The following is a 22,790-nucleotide window of genomic DNA, read 5'->3' as shown; positions in this document are numbered from 1 at the left end:
TGTCACAAAACCCACAGAAATCCTGGTCGTACTCCGGTATTTCAAGGCTGTTCGTTGCACCAAAGCTGGTTTCCAGACACTCGTGCATGGGACAAGAACGGACAATGAAGGTAGCATAACAGAAGCAAAAATACTGAATTCCATCTTGAAATGTTCCTTTATCAAGGAAGGTTTAGCGCCATTGCTCTAGTTCAATCCTCACCACAGCAAAAAGTCGGAACGATAATGCCTAATCCTTGCAAGAAAGACGGCGACGACCACTGCGAAGATGACTGATACAGAAACTAGCGTAAGTAAAAAAAAAAACTAAACACCTCCGGAAGAGTCATGAGAGCCCAAGGGTACCGACGGGCCGCTGTGTCATCCTACATCTACATCTACATTTATACTCCGCAAGCCACCCAACGGTGTGTGGCGGAGGGCACTTTACGTGCCACTGTCATTACCTCCCTTTCCTGTTCCAGTCGCGTATGGTTCGCGGGAAGAACGACTGTCTGAAAGCCTCTGTGCGCGCTCTAATCTCTCTAATTTTACATTCGTGATCTCCTCGGGAGGTATAAGTCGGGGGAAGCAATATATTCGATACCTCATCCAGAAACGCACCCTCTCGAAACCTGGCGAGCAAGCTACACCGCGATGCAGAGCGCCTCTCTTGCAGAGTCTGCCACTTGAGTTTGTTAAACATCTCCGTAACGCTATCACGGTTACCAAATAACCCTGTGACGAAACGCGCCGCTCTTGTTTGCATCTTCTCTATCTCCTCCGTCAACCCGATCTGGTACGGATCCCACACTGATGAGCAATACTCAAGTATAGGTCGAACGAGTGTTTTGTAAGCAACTTTCTTTGTTGATGGACTACATTTTCTAAGGACTCTCCCAATGAATCTCAACCTGGTACTCGCCTTTTGAACAATTAATTTTATATGATCATTCCACTTCAAATCGTTCCGCACGCATACTCCCAGATATTTCACAGAAGTAACTGCTACCAGTGTTTGTTCCGCTATCATATAATCATACAATAAAGGATCCTTCTTTCTATGTAATCGCAATTCATTACATTTGTCTATGTTAAGGGTCAGTTGCCACTCCCTGCAACAAGTGCCTATCCGCTGCAGATCTTCCTGCATTTCGCTACAATTTTCTAATGCTGCAACTTCTCTGTATACTACAGCATCATCCGCGAAAAGCCGCATGGAACTTCCGACACTATCTACTAGGTCATTTATATATATTGTGAAAAGCAATGGTCCCATAACACTCCCCTGTGGCACGCCAGAGGTTACTTTAACGTCTGTAGAAGTCTCTGCATTGATAACAACATGCTGTGTTCTGTTTGCTAAAAACTCTTCAATCCAGCCACACAGCTGGTCTGATATTCCGTAGGCTTTTACTTTGTTTATCGGGCGACAGTGCGAAACTGTATCAAAGGCCTTCCGGAAGTCAAGAAAAATAGCATCTACCTGGGAGCCTGTATCTAATATTTTCTGGGTCTCATGAACATCCTCAGCCCACAGGTGCCCCTAGATGCGGATATGGAGAGGACTCTGATCAGCACACCACTTTTCCGGCAGCATGTCAGTTTACGAGATCGGAACCGCTACTTCTCAGTCAAGTAGCTCCTCAATTTTTGTCGCAGGGGTTGAGTGCATCCCCTTACCTACAGCGCTTGGCAGTCCGGATGATCAAGCATCTAAACGCTTACCCAGATAGACAGAGCTTAACTGCCGTGATCTGATAGGAACTGGTGTTACCACTGCAGCAAGGCCGTTGGACACTAGTGTCAATAGTACTGACAAACAACTGAAATCGCTAAAAAGAAACAAACTCCAAAGGCCGATGAAATAACTATCTGGATCTATACCAAATTTACGGCTCAATTAGATGAAATATTGCCTGAAAGAAACTATACAGATACTCAGTTAGATCTTCGTAAGATTTCAGAGTTGTTAAAAAATTGGCAACTTTGCTTTAAATGTTCATAAATGTGAAATTTTTAACGTCATAGAACGATAAAACCTATTATCCTATCACTAAAATGTCTAAGAGTTAAAACTGCAAGATCTAAGTGAGTTTGAACATCGTGTTATAGTCGGCGTAGGAGCTACAGATCACAGCATCTTCGATGTAGCGATGAAGTGGGGATTTACCCGTACGACTGTTTCTCGAGTGTACCGTGAATGTCACGAATCCGGTAAAACTTCAAATCTCCGACATCGCTGAAGCCAGAAAAAGATCCTGCATGAACTGGACCAACAACGACTGAAGAAAATCGTGACATAAGTGCAACCCTTCAGCAAATTGCTGCAGAATTCTCTGCTGGGTCATCAAGAAGAGTCAGCGTGTGAACCATTCAATGGAACATCGTCGATCCAGGGTTTCGGAGCCGAAGGCCCACTCGTGTACCCTAGATGATTGTACGACACGAAAGCTCTATGTCTCTCCTGGGCCCATCAACATTGGACTGTTGACGACTGCAGACATGTTGCCTGGTCGGACGAGTCTCGTTTCAAATTGTATCGAGTGGATGGTCGTGTACAGATATCGAGACAACCTCATAAATCAATGGACCCTGCATGTTAGCAGGGGACTGTTCAAGCTGATTGGGGCGCGTGCAGTTGGATTGATATGAGACCCCTGATATGTCTAGTTTTGACTCTGACAGGTGACACATACGTATGTATTCTGTTTGATCACCTGCATTCATTAGTGTATATTGTGCATTCCGACTTACGTGGGCCATTCAAGCAGGACAATGCGACACCCCACACGTCCAGAATTACTACAGAGTGGCTCCAGGAACACTCTTTTGAATATAAACACCTTCTCTGGCCACGAGACTCCCCAGACATGAACATTATTGAGCATATCTGGGATGCCTCTCAACCTACTGTTCAGAACAGACCTCCACCCCCTCGCACTCTCACGGATTTATGGATAGCCCTACAGGATTAATGGTGTCAGTTCCCTCCAGTACTACATAAGACGTTAGCCGAGTCCATGCCACGTCATATTGCGGTACGTCTGCGTGCTCACGGGGGTCCTTCACGACTTTAGGCAGGCGTATCAGTTGCTTTGGCTCTTTAGTGCATATACGTACACGGGAATTGGATGCGATGAGCAACATACGGAATACGAGCACCTGAAACGTTGTGCCTTTCTTTAGTTGGTCAGTTAGGTTACCAGGCATTTGATACAATTATTGTTAGCTAACGTACAGCGTGTGACTAAAAGATGAAGCACCAAGAAGCGGAGAAAGAAAGGAAATGAAACTTCACATGACGAAGGTATGTGATGTGATTTCAGTGGTTACACTATAGAGCCAAATTTACAGAGAAATTGGCAGTATGATTCCACTAAGCAGATGAAATAACAACCCCTCTGGCCTGGATGCACGCACTGATTCGGTTTGCAAGAGTTTCATAATGCCGTTGTATGCTTTCCTCAGGTGGGCTGGTCCATATCTGTTGGAATACTTTATACCCTGGACACTGACACTGGGATGGAATTTTCGTCCGAGCTGGTCCCACATACGTTCTATTGGGGACAGATCTGGGGATACTACTGGTCACAGGATTGCCCCAGCATCACACAGGTAGTTCTTAAAGACACGTGCTATGCGCGGACGAGCGTTGTCCTGTTGAAAATTAGTACCATGGTACCTTCAATATGGCGTAATGTAGAAGGCGTATTGGAATAATAAAATGTTGGTCAACACGTCTGGAAGTGCTTAAGTGTCCCATAAGAGGCAACACGTGACGACGCAAGATGTATACGATGTACCGCTATACCTTCAGAGTTCCGACAGCAATAACAGCCTTGGCCTGAATTCATACCTGATGGCTTTCCAGGCCAGGAGTTAACTCCGCTGCACCTCTCCAAAACATTGAAACAACAGAACCTTTCTCCAGGTCGCCACCATACTCAGTGACGACGATAATTTGTGGTAATCCAGAAGCACAATTCATCACTGAATACAATGTGCACCATTCATGCCGTTTACATGGGATGGTAATTCGCTAATTTACCTTCTGCTAGTCTCCGTCCAGTATGGAACATGACACAGAGTGCTGCTGCAGTCCGTTTTCTCCTCTCAGATGGCCGGTGTAGATCTGACAGGGTTACCAAGTTCTTGGCACACAATGCGGCAATACCCTCTTCTCGTGGTAAGCCGTGGTCGACTGGAACCTTAACGATGGTAATGTCTGCCACTGTCGTAGATGAATGTCCCACAAATCTGGGTACTGCACTGTTCGACCAGCCGACCAAATGGCGACTCACAGTGAGGCGTCTTGCAACCTGTCGGTTGCTGATAATGCTCTCTCTCATAAGTACGTGTCTCCCCGTGTTCTTTAAAGCGATTACCCTACGTCTGATCCTGTTCACATCCATTGTATACCCTACCAGGCCTGGTAACAAAATTCAACACTAACGACACTCACCCACTGCCCTGTCACAGAGAATTCTAACTTGAATTATTTACATAACCACCGATTGTGCGTACGTGTACGAAGTTACAAGTACATCCGCCCATGTCGTCCATGTGTTTACTTTTTTGTCATTATGTACACTACTGGCCATTAAAATTGCTACCCCACAAAGATGACGTGCTACAGATGCGAAATTTAACCGACAGGAAGAAGATGCTGTGATATGCAAATCATTAGCTTTTCAGAGCATTCACACAAGGTTGGCGCCGATGGCGACACCTACAACGTGCTGACATGAAGTAAGCTTCCAACCGATTTATCATACACAAACAGCAGTTGACCGGCGTTGCCTTGTGAAACGTTGTTGTGATGCCTCGTGTAAGGAGGAGAAATGCGTACCATCACGTTTACGACTTTGATAAAGGTCGGATTGTAGCCTATCGCGATTGCGGTTTATCGTATCGCGACACTGCTGCTCGCGTTGGTGGAGATCCAATGACTGTTAGCAGAATATGGAATCGGTGGGTTCAGGAGGGTAATACGGAATGCCGTGCTGGATCCCAACGGCCTCGTATCACTAGCAGTCGAGATGATAGGCATCTTATCCGCATGGCTGTAACGGATCGTGCAGCCACGTCTAGATCCCTGACTCAACAGATGGGGACGGTTGGAAGACAACAACTATCTGCACGAACAGTTCGACGACGTTTGCAGCAGCATGGACTGTCAGCTCGGAGACCATGGCTGCGGTTACCCTTGACGCTGCATCACAGACAGGAGCGCCTGCGATGGTGTACTCAACGACGAACCGGGGTGCACGAATGGCAAAACGTCATTTTTTCGGATGAATCCAGGTTCTGTTTACAGCATGATGATGGTCGCATCCGTGTTTGGCGACATCGCGGTGAACGCACATTGGAAGCGTTATTCGTCATCGCCATACTGGCGTATCACCCGGCGTGATGCCATGGGGTGCCATTGGTTACACGTCTCTGTCACCTCTTGTTCGCATTGACGGCACTTTGAACAGTGGACGTTACATTTCAGATGTGTTATGACCCGTGGCTCTACCCTTCATTCGATCCGTGCGAAATCCTACATTTCAGCAGGATAATGCACGACCTCATGTTGCAGGTCTTGTACGGGCCTATCTGGATACAGAATATATTCGACTGCTGCCCTGGCCAGCACATTCTCCAGATCTCCCACCAGTTGAAAACGTCTGGTCAATGGTGGCCGAGCAACAGCCTCGTCACAATACGCCAGTCACTACTCATGATGAACTGCGGTATCTTGTTGAAGCTGCATGGGCAGCTGTACCTGTACACGCTATCCAAGCTCTGTTTGACTCAATGCCCAGGCGTATCAGGGACGTTATTACGGCCAGAGGTGGTTGTTCTGGGTACTGATTTCTCAGGATCTATGCACCCAAATTGCCTGAAAATATAATCACATGTCAGACCCAGTATAATATATTTGTCCAATGAATACCCGTTTATCATCTGCATTTCTTCTTGGTGTAGCAATTTTAATGGCCAGTAGTGTAACGCGTTAATTTAAAATTTCTTTCAATTATCCTGTTACGTCTTGTATTGTTATTTGTAATGTAGTTTGACATGCCGTTTACTGTTACTATAGGCATACTGTGTATCGTCTTGTTCATATTCACTACGTGATCTGAGGTATCCGGACTCCCCAAAAATCATACGTTTATCATTTTAGGTGCATTGTGCTGCCACCTACTGCCCCGTACTCCTTATCAGCGACCTTCGTAACCATTACACATCGTGACAGAGCAGAATGGGACTCTCCACGGCACTCACGGACTTCGAACGTGCTCAGCAGATTCGGTGTCACTTGTGTCATACATCTGTACACGAGATTTCCACTCCTACACACCCCTAGGTCCACTGTTTCCGATGTGATAGTGAAGTGGAAACGTGAAGGGGCACGTACAGCTCAAAGGCGTACAGGCCGAACTCGTCTGTTGACCGACACACACCGCCGACAGTTCAAATGGATCGTAATGTGTAATAGGCAGACATCTACCCAGAACATCACACAGGAATTCCAAACTGCATCAGGATCCATTGCAGGTACTATGACAGTTAGGCGGGTGGTGAGAAAACTTCGATTTCATCGTCGAGCGGCTGCTCATAAGCCACACATCACGCCGGTAAATGGCAAACGACGCCTCGCTTGGTGTAAGAAGCGTAAACATTTGACTATTGAACAGTGGAAAAACGTTGTGTGGAGTGACGAATCACGGTCACAATGTGGCGACCCGATTGCGAATGCCCGGTGAACGTCATCTGCCAGCGTGTGTAGTGCCAACAGTAAAATTCGGAGGCGGTGGTGTTATGGTGTAGTCGTGATTTTCATGGAGGGGGCTTGCACTCCTTGTTGTTTTGCGTGGCACTATCACAGCACAAGCGTATATTGATGTTTTGAGCACCTTCGATTGCATCTTTCAACACGATCGAGCACCTGTTCATAATTCACGGCCTGTGGCGGAGTGATTAAAGGACAATAACATCCCTGTAATGGACTGGCCTGCACAGCGTCCTGACCCGACACCTTTGAGATGTGTTGGAACCCCGACTTCGTGCCAGGCCTCACCGACCGACGTCGATACCTCCCCTCAGTGCAGTACTCCGTGAAGAATGGGTTGCCATGCCCCAAGAAACCTTCCAGCACCTGACTGAACATTTGCCTGCGAGAGTGGAAGCTGTCATCACGGGTAAGGGTGGCTCAAACCGTACTGAATTCCAGCTTTACCGATGGAGGGCGCTACTAACTTGTAAGTCATTTCGCCCGCATCTCGTGGTCGTGCGGTAGCGTTCTCGCTTCCCGCGCCCGGGTTCCCGGGTTCGATTCCCGGCGGGGTCAGAGATTTTCTCTGCCTCGTGATGGCTGGGTGTTGTGTGCTGTCCTTAGGTTAGTTAGGTTTAAGTAGTTCTAAGTTCTAAGGGACTGATGACCATAGATGTTAAGTCCCATAGTGCGCAGAGCCATTTGAACCATTTTTTTTTGTAAGTCATTTCCAGCCGGGTGTCCGCATACTTTTGATCACATAGTGTAGCTTATCGTGGAGCGTGATAGCTTGGGAGACAGCGTGGTGAGCCACACCCAGATTGCATCCACCCTATAGACTGTCGTTCCGACACATCGGCCACTTATCGTGTGCGTCTTTTCTGTGGTTTCCCACCCTCGTGTAGGCAAATTGTGGTCTGGTACCCAATCTTCGCCTCAGAAGATATCGCAAATTAACTTCGGTAGCTGAGCGGTAAATGTGAAAGATTGCATATTTAACCGAAGGGGTCCTGGTTCGATTCCCGGTCGGGTCGGTGATTTCAACCGCTAAGTAACGGAGTGCACTGTCGTCGTCACACTCATATCGTCGTCGTCTTTCCATTACTGAGAAGGCTGGATGGGCACGACACAAAAGCCAGTAAATGGAAATAAAAATTAGTCGTATCAACTGTTTAAACACAATAACACACAGAACAAACTTCTCCCTTCCTTAGGTTAACTGGTGGCTGTGGTGGCAGCAAGATTATCTGGCCCCAGTAGCTAAACAAAATAAATATTCCAAATCATGAAAACACTAGAAATTGTAAGGCAGGACAAACAAGAGGAGGCGGAGAGGTAGGCACGTTGAAGTCCAACCAGCAACCAAGTGGGACATGACAAACTCTCGAGTTCTGCCGAGCCCCACAAAACCATCTGGCATTATTCAGAAAATAGAAACCGCAGATAGTTACTGAAAGGGGTACTGTGAGTGGTGCAGAACCTATAGGTAGTTAAGAATTAACTTCAGAAAAACGTATAGCTGGGAAATAACTGTAAAATTTGATAGTATTGTATTTCATTTTTGTTGTAATGTTTATTTTTCTTTGTTTCATTTTTTATTTTCACCATTGTTCTGTTATTTATTATTATTATTATTATTATTATTATTATTATTATTATTAACTCATTAAGATGGAAAACATTAAAATTTCTGATCATATTACTGTTGTCATGTTGCATGTTGTCTAACAAGTTTTTGTAAAACTTATTTTAGAAAACTGTGGAACGAGTCAGGCAAATTGGTATCCTCAATACATTTTTAAAACGAACGGTTAATATACTGCTGGACAAAGTTCCGCGTGAGCCGTGCTTATTGTCATGCCGCCCATGCCTCAAACGGAGTCCCTTTGAAGCGTGCTTAAATTTTTTGATACTATTATTACTTAATAAATGTATCTTTTCTAATTATTAACATGTGTCCAAAAGTCTCTTTTTCTGCCACTTTATCATTTTCATAAATAACGAGCATTTCAGTAGGATCTATACACCTATGTTGCAGAACACATGAATGTAGCAAAACGAACGTAATTTAATACTGAGACCAACAAACAGTGTAAACAGCATTGTGTCCAACGACATTCGCGCTGCCTAAGCGTGGCCGCCCGTCATAGGAAATTTACATGAAATGGCGGCTCCTCAGGAAAGATACGAAACGCGACGACAGCAACAGTCTGGAGTTGCTGAAGCGACTAGCATTTGTCAATTTACATGCCTCGGTTACTGCTTACCACAGTCTGCTTGCCCCCTGTAACACAGAGTTACGCGACGCTCGCAGGTGCTCCAACGATCTTTATGGGAACTGTACCCGACGTCGATAAACTCGCGAGAACGGCGCCGGGCAGAATGATAACCGTTTTCAATTACGGCGGCGTTACAGTGGGTACGCTAATGTCAGAGCGGGGAGTCTCTTAAGAGCACTTTCATTGGCCGATACTGTTGTGGATAATGGCCGGGACGGTCACAACATTGCTGTTGGCAAGAGTGGAGCACAGCCCACAGTGTTGGCAGTGGGCCACTCGTGTGATCTTCGCTATCATCTGTTGTTGTTGCTGTTACTGCATCTCTCTCTCTCTCTCTCTTTCTCTCTCTCTCTCTCTCCCTCCCTCCCTCCACACACACACACACACACACACACACACACACACACACACACACACACACACATCATAGCTCTGAGTGCCTGGTGGAGGATATTTCGTACGAGCACTGGTCAATATCTGTCCTATTCGGCTCGTATATTCAGTTAATTAGTTACTTTTATGCTGCATGAATCATTTGTACTATTAAACGTAACTATGTGGAACAAGTCATTTTAATATATTACATATTCATTCATATTCATAAATATGACTACATGCTAGCCATTTAAAAGAACTTTTTTTTAAAATATAAATGTGTATAGCTAATTCCTACCTGCCAGCTGGCCGGCCGAGCGGTTCTAGGCGCTTCAGTCTGGAACCGCGCGACCGCTACGGTCGCAGGTTCGAATCCTGTCTCGGGCATGGATGTGTATGGTGTCCTTAGGTTAGTTAGGTTTAATTAGTTCTAAGTTCTAGGGGACTGATGACCTCAGAAGTTAAGTCCCATAGTGCTCAGAGCCATTTGAACCATTTGAACCTACCTACCACCTTTTACAAAATATTTACGTGTAAATTCTTCTACGGAACAGGAAGAGTTTTCAAGGAAAAACTGTCCCAGTTTGTTTCCGGATTTAGTTTCACTGTCTGTCAGATTTGTTTTATATCAATTATTACCGGGTAAGTGCTAAAAAATTTTGTAGCAGTATTGTGAACCCCGTTTTGTGCTAAAGACAACCTTACTCTCGAACAATGAACGTCATTTTATTCCTTCTGTTGTTGTAATTATGTACACAATTGTTCTTTTTGAATTGCAGTAGATTATTTACAACTTAAGGGAATAAATCTCCTGTGAAGCAGTAGTCAAAATGCTTAACTTCTTAAACATACATTGTGTGGTCAAAAGCATCCGGACACCCCAAAAAATATACGTCTCTCATATTAGGTGCATTGTGCTGCCACATACTGCCAGGTACTCCATATCTGCGACGTCAGTAGTCATTAGACATCATGAGAGAGCAGATTGGGGCGCTCCGCGGAACTCACGGAATTCGAACGTGTTCAGGTGACTGGGTGCCACTTGTGTCATACGTCTGTACACGAGATTTCCACACTCCCAAACATCCCTAGGTTCACTGTTTCCGATATGATAGTGAAGTAGAAACGTGAAGAGACACGTAGAGCACATGATCATACAGGCCAGCGTCGCCTGTTGACTGACAAGAGACCGCCGACAGTTAAAGAGGGTCGTAATGTGTAATAGGCAGACATCTATCCAGGCCATCACACAGGAATTCCAAACTGCATCAGGGTCCACTGCAAGAACTATGACAGGTGGGAGGTGAGAAAACGTGGATTTCGTGGTCGAGCGGCTGCGCATAAGTCACACATCACGCCGTTAAATGCCGAACGACGCCTCGCTTGATGTAAAGAGCGTAAACATTAGAGATTGAACAGTGGGAAAACGTTGTGAGGAGTGAAGAATCATGGTACACAATGTGGCGATCCGATGGCAGGGTGTGGGTATGGCGAATGGGTGGTGAACGTCATCTTGCAGCATGTGTAGTGTCAACAGTAAAATTCGGAGGCGGTGGTGTTATGGTGTAGTCGTGTTTTTCATAGAGGGGGTTTGCACCCCTTGTTGTTTTGCCTGGCACTATCGGAGAACAGGCTTACATTCATGTTTTAAACACCTTCTGCTTCCCACTGTTGAAGAGCAATTCGGGGATGGCGATTGCATCTTTCAACAAGATGGAGCACCTGTTCATAATGCACGGCCTGTGGCGGGGTGGACGGCAGTTGTGACCAAGCGGTTCTAGCCGCTTCATTCCGGAACCGCGCGACAACTACGGTCGCAGCTTCGAATCCTGCCTCTGGCTTGGATGTGTGTGATGTCCTTAAGTTAGTTAGGTTTAAGTGGTTCTAAGTCTAGGGGAGTGATGACCTCAAATCTTAAGTCCCATAGTGCTCAGAGCCATTTGAACCATTTTTCTGCGGCGAAGTGGTTACACGACAGTAACATAACTGTAATGGACTGGCCTGCGCAGAGTCCTGAACTGAATCCTATAGAACACCTTTGGGATGTTTTGGAAGGCCGACTTCGTGCCAGGCCGAACCGACCGACATCGATACCTCTCCTCAGTGCAGCACTCAATGCAGAATGGGCTTCCGTTTCCCAAGAAACCTTGCAGGACCTGATTGAGCGTATGCCTGCGAGAGTTGAAGCTGTGCTCAACGCTAAGCGTGAGCCAACACGATACTGAATTCCAGCATTACCGATGGAGGGCGCCACTAACTTGTACGTGATTTTCAGCCAGGTGTCCGGATACTTTTGATCACGTAGTGTATGTCAAAAATATGTTCGTGGGTGAGCACCACGTGTTATTCTTACAGCGCATGTTTGAGCAACGGAACGAGTTATCACTGGTTCTTTCTGACAAAGGGCCACACTTACTGGATGTGGGTCACTTTGTGAAGGTCCCACTGCCATTAGTCACGTTTCCACATGGATGTCTATGAAGAACAGCCGTGCTCTGCTGATTATTTCTGTCCACAGGTCTCACTTGCCTAAGACGCCCAGACTCATGATGGAGTTTTTGAACACCTGACACAGCAGTTGAGTCCCATAGTGCTCAGAGCCATTTGAACCATTTTTTTGAACACCTTGTAACCTCCCCCTCAATTATCGACCTTAATGACAGTGAAAAATTAAACCGCGTGTACCTAATGGAAATTTTGGAAAAGCAATCGTCACCGAAGTTAATTTGTCGGTAAAGAGGGAGGAAAGGGTTACATCTCAATGAAAGGAAAAATGCAAATGAAACTGGTGGAAATTAATTTTGGAAAGGGGTAAAGTTAATAAAGAAAGTAAATGTGCAGCTGTTACGTTTACAATGAACTAGCGGTAATTAGATATTTGAGATTTGGGGGAAATTACGGTCGCCAGTCCTAAGGACAATTACTATAGTAACTGAAAAAGAAAGGTTATTACACATATAATTAGCTCTAGAAGCGTGGCAACTGAAGGTTGACACGTGTAGTGTGAAAACTGAAAGTTTGTCAGAAGTAATAAATTTCGCTACACTCTGACTTAATTTAGCAAAAGAATTAATAAAACCGGAAAATCGAAAGTTAATTTAGTGACTGAAGTTAATAGTGAGCTTTCTTTCTGAAGCACATCGAAATTCAGTAGAATACGGTTAGTCTTAGACTAGCTCAACAATCATTTCAAAAGCTACTTGAATCTACACAATTTAGAAATAAGAGATTTAACTTTGAACTTGAATTAAATGATTGTGAACAATTAACAGTAGGAAAATTTAGTACGTACCAAGCTGAGCTGCAGTCACAGGTAAGCTAAAATACGGTAAGAAAGCTCGCACTCTTAATTCGTGCTTGTGTAATCTAAATATTGTAGCCAGCTATGAATACGTTAACTGAACTTTGAAATTAAAGCAGTGAAATGCTATAATATTACTTTAATGCTGGCGTTTTAATTTCAACGACACTCGGGTTCATTTCGGAAAAGAAAGGGACTCTGCTTGGTAATGCAATTGGGACAGTGAGCAACAAACGTTCATGCTAAGTTGCTGTAATTATAGTGACGAAAATGGAACAGTTTGAAAAGCTGAGGTCTGCCACACAGTTCTAAAACTTTACGTGCTTCCAGTCTTCCTTGTTGGTTGATTGAAGTTTTGAAGCCGTCGATCGAGGAGGTGGCGACAGTCACTCATTGTCGGCCGTCGCTGTTGCAGAAGCTGGATGTTGGCGCGCCTTCTTCTCGACATGGTCACCAGGCGAAACGGGCTCTTGATGTGCGCCAGCTAACGCTTCCCGTCCGCGACACCATGTCAGAAACTATCATCGCGAGTCGAGCGCAATTACATGCTGCCAAACCCCGAAAGCGCGACAACTCGCGGGAGCGTCACACAACACACCTGCTCCTCTCGCTACTCCAGCCAGACTGCCTCTGCTCGGCCTGCGCTCCACGCGACAGAGTTAACACTCCCAAAGATCCTACACACTTTGATTCTTCACACGACCTATCGATGTAATCGTTCGATAGCAGTTTTCCCTAGGCAAGACCCAACGTAAAAATACAAATAATATTTACGGAACAAACCAATTATACATCGATATAAATGCATATATATATATATATATATATATATATATATATATATATATATATATATATACAAATAGTAAAACAATTACAATATGTAAAGACACAGAAATGTCATATATTCAGGTAACAAAAGTAGGAAAAAAAATAATAGTACAATAGATGGAAATAGGAGGATATGCATTTCCGGTGTTACAACCTGAGAATCTCAGATTGGTCTGCATGCAGTGCAGCCTCGCTCTACTGCCTCTTCTTGCCCCACAGGTCTGACTTCCTGAAGGTGGGCGGCTTCTCAGAGGACGTGGTGGGCTGGGGCGGCGAAGACGTCTCTCTGTACCGCAAGTACGTCCGCTCCAGCCTCAAGGTGGTGCGCGCCACCGACCCAGGCATCTTCCACCTCTGGCACCCCAAGGTGAGCCCGCCGAAGACCGGCTGCACTGCTAGTCTCGAAATTACACAGTAGGATGTAATTTCAAAATTTACTTTATTTATGAAGTGTTGCTATCTCTTTAGTTTTCTGGACTAACCACCGTTCAAACGAATTCTCATTGTACTAATTTGACCACTTTTTGCGACCTGCAAGGAATGGTGCGACGGATTGTGTTAGTCTTTGCGAAGCCATTGAAAAACATGTAGCCAGTAGAGCACTACACACCAGAGGCATGCTGTCAGCTACAGATGGTTTCCAGATACAAGAGGTTTTCTGAGGATTCCAGAGACATAAAGCACAGTAATAATGATAATTTTATCTAGTTCATTGGTGTGGGATGATTCATAATTTACTGGACCTTTTCTACAGTCCACTGGAAGGCAACATACGTAAAATCCAAAATGTACATTCCTTTTCACCTGTGGAGTGGAATAGCTCGACGTGGCATGGACTCAACAAGAATTTGGAAGTCCCCTGCAGAAATACGGAGCCTTCCTGCCTCTGTATCCGGCTATAAATGCGAAAGAGTTGCCGCCGCAGGATGTTATGCACGAACTGACCTCTCGAATTGTCCCGTAAATGTTCGACACGATTCATGTCGGGCGATCTTGGTGGCCATATCATTCGCTCGAATTGCCCAGACAATAACATAACTGTAATGGACTGGCCTGCTCAGAGTCCTGACCTGAATCCTACAGAACACCTTTGGGATGTTTTGGAAAGCCGACTTCGTGTCAGGCCGAACCGACCGACACCGATACCTCTCCTCAGTGCAGCACTCAATGAAGAATGGGCTGCCGTTTCCCAAGGAACCTTCCAGCACCTGACTGAACGTACGCCTGCTAGAGTGGAAGCTGTGGTCAAACTAGTCGCGAATAGTTGCGTCCCGGTGACGTGACACCGTTGTTTGGGAGCATGAAGTCCGTGAATGGCTGGAAATCGCCTTCAAGAAGCCGAACATAACAATTTCCAGTCAATGATCGGTTCAGTTAGACCAGAGGAGCCAGTCCATTCCATGTAAACACAGCCCACACCAGCTTGCACTGTGCCATGTGTAAGTAGGCTATTTAGGTTTTCTTATTGGTAACGCCACGTAGCGCTCTGTATGACAACCACTGGCTGTGCTTTGTGCAGTCTGTGGCTGGTTTGCATTGTTGTCTGCCATTGTAGTGTTGGGCTGTTGGCTCTTAACAGCGCGTAGCGTTGCGCAGTTGGAGGTGAGCCGCCAGCAGTGGCGGATGTGGGGAGAGAAATGGCGGAGTTTTGAAATTTGTAAGACTGTATGTCATGAACTGCTATATATATTATGACTTTTGAACACTATTAAGGTAAATACATTGTTTGTTCTCTATCAAAATCTTTCATTCGCTAACTATGCCTATCAGTAGTTAGTGCCTTCAGTAGTTTGAATCTTTTATTTAGCTGGCAGTAGTGGCGCTCGCTGTATTGCAGTAGTTCGAGTAACGAAGATTTTTGGTGAGGTAAGTGATTTGTGCAAGGTATAGGTTAATGTTAGTCAGGGCCATTCTTTTGTAGGGATTTTTGAAAGTCAGATTGCATTGCACTAAAAATATTGTGTGTCAGTTTAAGCACAGTCCTGTATAATTTTTCTATGGGGACGTTTCACATGTTGACAACTTGGATCCATGGCTTCGTGGGGTCCCCACAGCACTCGAATCCTTCCATCAGATCTTACCAACTGAAATCGGTACTCATCTGACCAGGCCATGGTTTCTCACTCATATACGGTCCAACATATATGGTCACAAGCTCAGGAGAGACGCTGCAACGATACCGTGGTATTAGCCAAGGCAGTCGAGTAGATCGTCTTCTCCCATAGCCGATTGAGGCCAAATTTCGCCGAACTGTCCTAACCGATACGTTCGTCGTACGTCCCACATTGATTTCTGCGGTTATTTCATGTTGTGTTGCCTGTCTGTTAGCACTGATAACGCTGCGCAAACGCCACTGCCCTCGATAGTTAAGTTAAGGCCGTCGGCCACTGCGTTGTCCGTGGTGAGAGGTAATGCCCAAAATTTGGTATTCTCGGTACACTCTTGACACTGTGCATGTCGGTATATTGAGTTCTCTAAAATTTCCTAAATGAAAAATTCCATGCGTCTAGCTGCAGCTACCATTCCGCGTTTAAAGTCTGCTAAATCCTGTCGTACAGCCACCATAATCACTTGAAAACTTTTTCACGTGAATCATCTGAGTATAAACGACAGCTGCACCAATGTGTTGCTCTTTTAAACCTACCGCATATCGCTATCCCACGACTTTTGTCACCGTAGTGGACAGTGTGACAGGCAGAGAATTTCAACCGCTACCTACCGGTATAGACCAGAAGATTCGTAAGACAAGTTCCAGAGAGAGCGATTCGTGTGAGATTGTTCTAATTGTCTTATCTGACAATTCACTTGAGCAGTTAGAGCGCGAACTCCCGAAGAGAGAGTTTTCCATATATCCAGTGACAAAGAAACTCCAGTTTTCTTCTGCTATCAGGGGCTACCAGTTTTAAAGGGAGCGTTACCAAATATAGGAAATCATTTCGGCTTAGCACATGCGATAAGAAACAAATTTCAAACAATCTGAGCAGCCAGCTTGAAACATACCCCTCGTGGGATGGAGTTAAATATCAATGGATAAAATTCAAATAAATGGTAATACACTTTAAACTTCAATATGTTCAGAATATTCGCGAAGGATCATCATTAGACGAAAGTATTACGTAGTCAAAGCGAGCTTCAGCGCAGGTTTAAACGAAGCCAAAATGTATATAAGATAAGTGCAAGAAGAGTCCCGTGAAATATAGAAGAAAGGTCTAGTTACTAATGAGGAAGAAATTCTAATTAACTCAGTGACAATCTCAAACAGTCGTTCAACAGCCGTGCTAGCACTGACATGAAAGATCACGGACAAGACGCAAGTACTCTAGTGGCCATGGGGATGCACCAAGTGTCAAACTGGCATCATGTGGATACTGTCTACATCTACATCTACATCTACATCTACATCCATACTCCGCAAGCCACCTGACGGTGTGTGGCGGAGGGTACCTTGAGTACCTCTATCGGTTCTCCCTTCTATTCCAGTCTCGTATTGTTCGTGGAAAGAAGGATTGTCGGTATGCCTCTGTGTGGGCTCTAATCCCTCTGATTTTATCCTCATGGTCTCTTCGCGAGATATACGTAGGGGGGAGCAATATACTGCTTGACTCTTCGGTGAATGTATGTTCTCGAAACTTTGACAAAAGCCCGTACCGAGCTACTGAGCGTCTCTCCTGCAGAGTCTTCCACTGGAGTTTATCCGTCATCTCCGTAACGCTTTCGCGATTACTAAATGATCCTGTAACGAAGCGCGCTGCTCTCCGTTGCATCTTCTCTATCTCTTCTATCAACCCTATCTGGTACGGATCCCACACTGCTGAGCAGTATTCAAGCAGTGGGCAAACAAGCGTACTGTAACCTACTTCCTTTGTTTTCGGATTGCATTTCCTTAGGATTCTTCCAATGAATCTCAGTCTGGCATCTGCTTTACCGACGATCAACATTATATGATCATTCCATTTTATCACTGCTAATGCGTACTCCCAGATAATTTATGGTATTAACTGCTTCCAGTTGCTGACCTGCTATTTTGTAGCTAAATGATAAAGGATCTATCTTTCTGTGTATTCGCACCACATTACACTTGTCTACATTGAGATTCAATTGCCATTCCCTGCACCATGCGTCAATTCGCTGCAGATCCTCCTGCATTTCAGTACAATTTTCCATTGTTACAACCTCTCGATACACCACAGCATCAGCTGCAAAAAGCCTCAGTGAACTTCCGATGTCATCCACCAGGTCATTTATGTATATTGTGAATAGCAACGGTCCTATGACACTCCCCTGCGGCACACCTGAAATCACTCTTACTTCGGAAGACTTCTCTGCATTGAGAATGACATGCTGCGTCCTGTTATCTAGGAACTCCTCAATCCAATCACACAATTGGTCTGATAGTCCATATGCTCTTACTTTGTTCATTAAACGACTGTGGGGAACTGTATCGAACGCCTTGCGGAAGTCAAGAAATACGGCATCTACCTGTGAACCCGTGTCTATGGCCCTCTGAGTCTCGTGGACGAATAGCGCGAGCTGGGTTTCACATGACCGTCTTTTTCGAAACCCATGCTGATTGCTTGAGTATTCAAATAACTGACACTTCAGTTCAGCCACGAAAAGCAGGTATGGGTACAGCCATCTAGATCCTCAGATAAGAGAAGATTACGCAATGGGTCTGTCAATCATAAATCACAATTGCTTATCGGTTGTTCGTGTGAGATATTCGTTGCATGTCTCCAGTCAAAAAGAGAAATGCCTGCCGGCACGTGTCTGAATTCGCCGTCAGCAGGTTCGTGGCCTGCCACGCTGCTTGTACTGTTCAGAGCACCACGAGTCTTATGTGAAAATGGAACGCCGGTTCAGAAAGCCATACACAGTGCCATGCACGATCTAAAGGTACCAAGCGACTAGCACCAAAGTGGATACACACACTGTTCACTCTGCCATGCAGGATCGTACAGCCACGTACCTTTAGTCAGAATACGAGCTGGACTCAGGACTAGCACGACATAATGTTTTCGATGTCCCAGTTCTGGGAGAAACATTACAATGGACGTATCCATTCCATGACTCTCTGAGAAGAACGGCCGTTGCAGATGGTATTCGTCATCTCCATATAGACCCATCACCTGAAATGACAGTGTGGGGTTAGTTTAGTTGGCAATTTGGACTCCAGCTGTTACAGCTGTGACGTGTTAAGGCCTATGGCTGCACCCTATCTTCAAGTTCTCCATCATGTCATCTCGCAACAAAATAATGCAAGACGCGCACTGACGGTGCAGTCCTGACATACCTCAATATAGAGAGTGTTTGACTCTGCCCTGGCTTCCACATGTCTTACCTATTATTAAATATTTTCACCTGTTGCGGAAAGATTGGCACGCCGCCACTGGCCAGTCATTGTAATAAACTCTGGTACAGAGTTGGAGCAGCATGGAATTTACCCTCCAAGCTCAGCTCGACTCGTGCTCTGTCTAGTTGAAGGCTTTGTTGCTGCCAGAGGTGTCAACTCTGTATACTATATTTTGCACTCCATGCAGTCCCAAATTACATACAAATTCGGTCATGCATTCTTCCTGCTATACTGTGCATGCACAAAAAGCAATTTTGGTGTATAGAATATCCCATCGATATTTGGAGGTAAAGACACATATTAAAAACTTAAATATACAATATTCATGTTCCCAAAAATAATTAGTTAATAGTATATACCGATATGTAGTCGTTTAATTCACATAACATTCAAAAACATTCTTTTTACACCTATGAACTCTCACTGATGCTATGTGGACTCTCTTATTGATATTAAGTTACCCGAGGGTGGCCTACAAAGCCGAAAGCCAGTTAGATGTACTGATATATATAGTCTTAAAATATAATATTTCTCTGGAAAGAAACTTTTGTGCTGCTAGGAACTCTTTCTGGTGTTTTATGGTCTATGGTCTATGTCTTTAGTATCAAATTTTTAGTATTAAGTTATTTGACGACGGCTAGAAACCGAAAACCGGTTTTTGGAACATCATTACTGTGTATGTAAGTTTTTAATAAAATGTATTTATTTGGTGGCCAGCAGTCTCGAGAGGCACCTAGACCAACTGAGGTGAGACGGTCGATTCTAAGGAAATATGCGAAAAATGTCGCTGAAGATCTGGTAGCTGTTTAACGTAGTTTCTAGGAGCAAAGAAAGTCACCAACCGATTGTAAAAATGGCGCTCGTCATTACCGTTTTACATGCAAAAATAAAAATCTGTAACATCATCATCTGTGAATCTATACTTTGGCAGCGTATACTATTGATGAACAGGTCTGCTGTTTTCAGACGGGTGGAAGTGTTTAGATACCACGATTATCATGAAGAGTGTGGTACCCTGAAACGTAGCGATATCTCAACACTCTCTTCAGGCTGGAAAAACAAGAGCTTTCCATCGATAACAGTCTTTGGTGCTTCCTAATACGAAGCTCATTTTTCTTTCTGCTTCGGCTCCAGGACTTTCTGAACAAACTTCTTTATTTCTTTTTTCCCCTCCATTAGTTCTGTTTCTCCTGCTTCAAGTGATGTAATGCATTCAGCTACGTTAAGCGTCAAGTGCTTTTTAGTTATATTTCACTACTTAAATTTTTTCTCTGTTAGTATTGACATCGTTTTCCTGTCTATCACGATTTGCATCTTTAGTTAATACTTTCTATTTTGTAAGTAGCTGATTACTCGACGTCGTTTATTTAGTCATTTGTCTGAGTCTTGCAACTCTCTCTCTCTCTCTCTCTCTCTCTCTCTCTCTTTCTGTCACCTCTACCCCAACGAGATCAATAGAAAGCAGGTTACGTAGCCAGACTGATCTTTATTTCGAATTTCTCATTTCAGTATTTCACGGAGTAGGATCGTGACATTGCATTTGGTCCATCTACCGCCAGAATTTCACGGTGAATCCGTGCACAATTTAAACTTTTTGCCCACAAGAATAACACTGTCTGGCGTACTTCAATTATGCAGTACGTTTCCAGTTGTTGCACCACTTCACCTGCACACTGTGATGCACTTGTTACCCGTACTGTAGCAGACCTGCCTCTGCAGGAGAACCCGAACATACACTCTCTACTGATAGTGTGCCAAATACAGGGTATCTCCAAAAAACACCGACAAGGTACAGGGACAGGTCCCTGACACGAAAACAAGGAAAAAATATGTAGTAAACTGACAGCTGATATCTCAGGAAGGAGCATGATAAGGTTACGATTGCGGATGGGGCCGTAATCAATTATTCTCGGTTGCACAACAAATACGAAAATTTTATTTAAAGAAATTAAAAATTTTAAAACGATCTCTTAAAAAAACACAATTGACTGTATGAGGACTGAAGGCTTTATTACTAAAAGTCCACAATTTTGGGGCCGAAGGCCACCAAAAGTAACCTGAAACAATAAATGACTGACGGCTTGAATTAGAAGTCAGAAGAACAATTCCAAATAGCACTTATTAAAATGAATACTTTGTTTTAAAACAAACAGTAGCATGGCTGAAGGCCTTATTATAAAAGAAGTGAATTATCACTCGGCAGAAGGCCACAAGCAATTTCAAATAACAAACGGCTGAAGTCCTGAATTAGAAGTCAGGAAAACAATACCAAAATGGCACACATCTCAGCAAATACCTTGCTTTTAAAACAAGTTTGCTTTAAAAAAAAACATATTGTAACACGGCTGAAGGCCTTATTAAGAAAGAAGTGAAATTACTGCTCGGCTGAGGGTCACACCAACAATAATTAGAAAATTACGAACATCCTTAAAACAACATCAGAATCTAAGGAATTATGACAAGCGGTTCTCAGCAAATGTTCCAAGGGTCGACCTGGGAAGGTAACTCAAACATCAGATAAGGTGAGACAGGCAGCCAAGAGGTGTACTCATGTAACAGGATGGCAACTCAAACTAGAGGCAGCTTAAGCGCCGACCGACCGACTAACCAATCCGACTAACGTCCGACCACCGGTACAGCGATGCAATATTCTTAGGCAAGGGCGAAGAGACAGACAGCACTACCTCTTCAGAAAACACCCAAGCCCGAAGGGAACACTAGAACCGAGGTAGGCCTCCAAAAAAATTTGCACAGTACAATACAAGAGGCTGTCGAACTGTACGCCGTGTCAGACAGCATCAACACGACGAGGAAAGGTACACTGCCGGAAAAGTACGCTAACCCCCACGACAGGTAACTGCGGCGTTAGCGGCCACAAGGCAGAAAATACCGCTGGTTGCACTACACTGATAAGAATAATACAAAATTCAATGATGAATAGCAAATAGAGAAAGACGGCTGCAATATTTCACCACCTCAAAACACTTCACTCGTTGCCTCCTGGCTCAGTGGCCCCGTATTACGAGGTGCATTCAAGTTCTAAGGCCTCCGATTTTTTTTCTCCGGACTGGAAAGAGATAGAAACATGCGCATTGTTTTAAAAAGAGGCCGCGTTCATTGTCAATACGTCCCAGAGGTGGCAGCACCGTACGGCAGATGGAATTTTACCACCAGCGGCGAGAATGAGAACTGTTTTAAATACTTAAAATGGCGACGTTTTCCTTACTTGAACAGCGTGCAATCATTCGTTTTTTGAATTTGCGTGGTGTGAAACCAATTGAAATTCATCGACAGTTGAAGGAGACATGTGGTGATGGCGTTATGGGTGTGTCGACAGTGCGTTCGTGGGTGCGACAGTTTCATGAAGGCAGAACATCGTGTGACAACAAACCGAAACAACCTCGGGCTCGCACAAGCCGGTCTGACGACATGATCTAGAAAGTGGAGAGAAATGTTTTGGGGGATCGCCGAATGACTGTTGAACAGATCATCTCCAGAGTTGGCATTTCTGTGCGTTCTGTGCACACAATCCTGCATGACGACCTGAAAATACGAAAAGTGTCATCCAGGTGGGTGCCACGAATGCTGACTGACGACCACATGGCTGCCCTTGTGGTATGTTGCCGAGCAATGTTGACGCGCAACGACATCACGAATGGGACTTTCTTTTCGTCGGTTGTGACAATGGATGAGACGTGGATGCCATTTTTCAATCCAGAAACAAAGCGCCAGTCAGCTGAATGGAAGCACAGAGATTCACCGCCACCAAAAAAAATTCGGGTAACCGCCAGTGCCGAAAAAATGATGGTGTCCATGTTCTGGGACAGCGAGGTACCCATTGCGTTCCAAAGGGCACTACGGTAACAGGTGCATCCTACGAAAATGTTTTGAAGAACAAATTCCTTCCTG

At 44.7% G+C, this 22,790-nt stretch overlaps 1 protein-coding gene across 1 annotated transcript in view; it reads left to right on the top strand.

Moving 5' to 3' along the window:
- The window catches only part of LOC126146307 (chondroitin sulfate N-acetylgalactosaminyltransferase 2), a 158,872-nt gene that overhangs the window by 128,785 nt on the left and 7,297 nt on the right, over positions 1-22,790 (top strand). The window contains exon 7 of the mRNA XM_049915615.1: positions 13,751-13,898. Coding sequence (XP_049771572.1) covers positions 13,751-13,898 — 148 coding nt within the window. The remainder of the gene's footprint in view (positions 1-13,750; positions 13,899-22,790) is intronic.

This window comes from Schistocerca cancellata, chromosome 1, assembly GCF_023864275.1.
Source record: "Schistocerca cancellata isolate TAMUIC-IGC-003103 chromosome 1, iqSchCanc2.1, whole genome shotgun sequence".
Classification (NCBI taxonomy): Eukaryota; Metazoa; Arthropoda; class Insecta; order Orthoptera; family Acrididae; genus Schistocerca; species Schistocerca cancellata.
The sequence above is the reverse complement of the archived record's forward strand: the minus strand, read 5'-3'. Positions and strand labels throughout refer to the sequence as shown.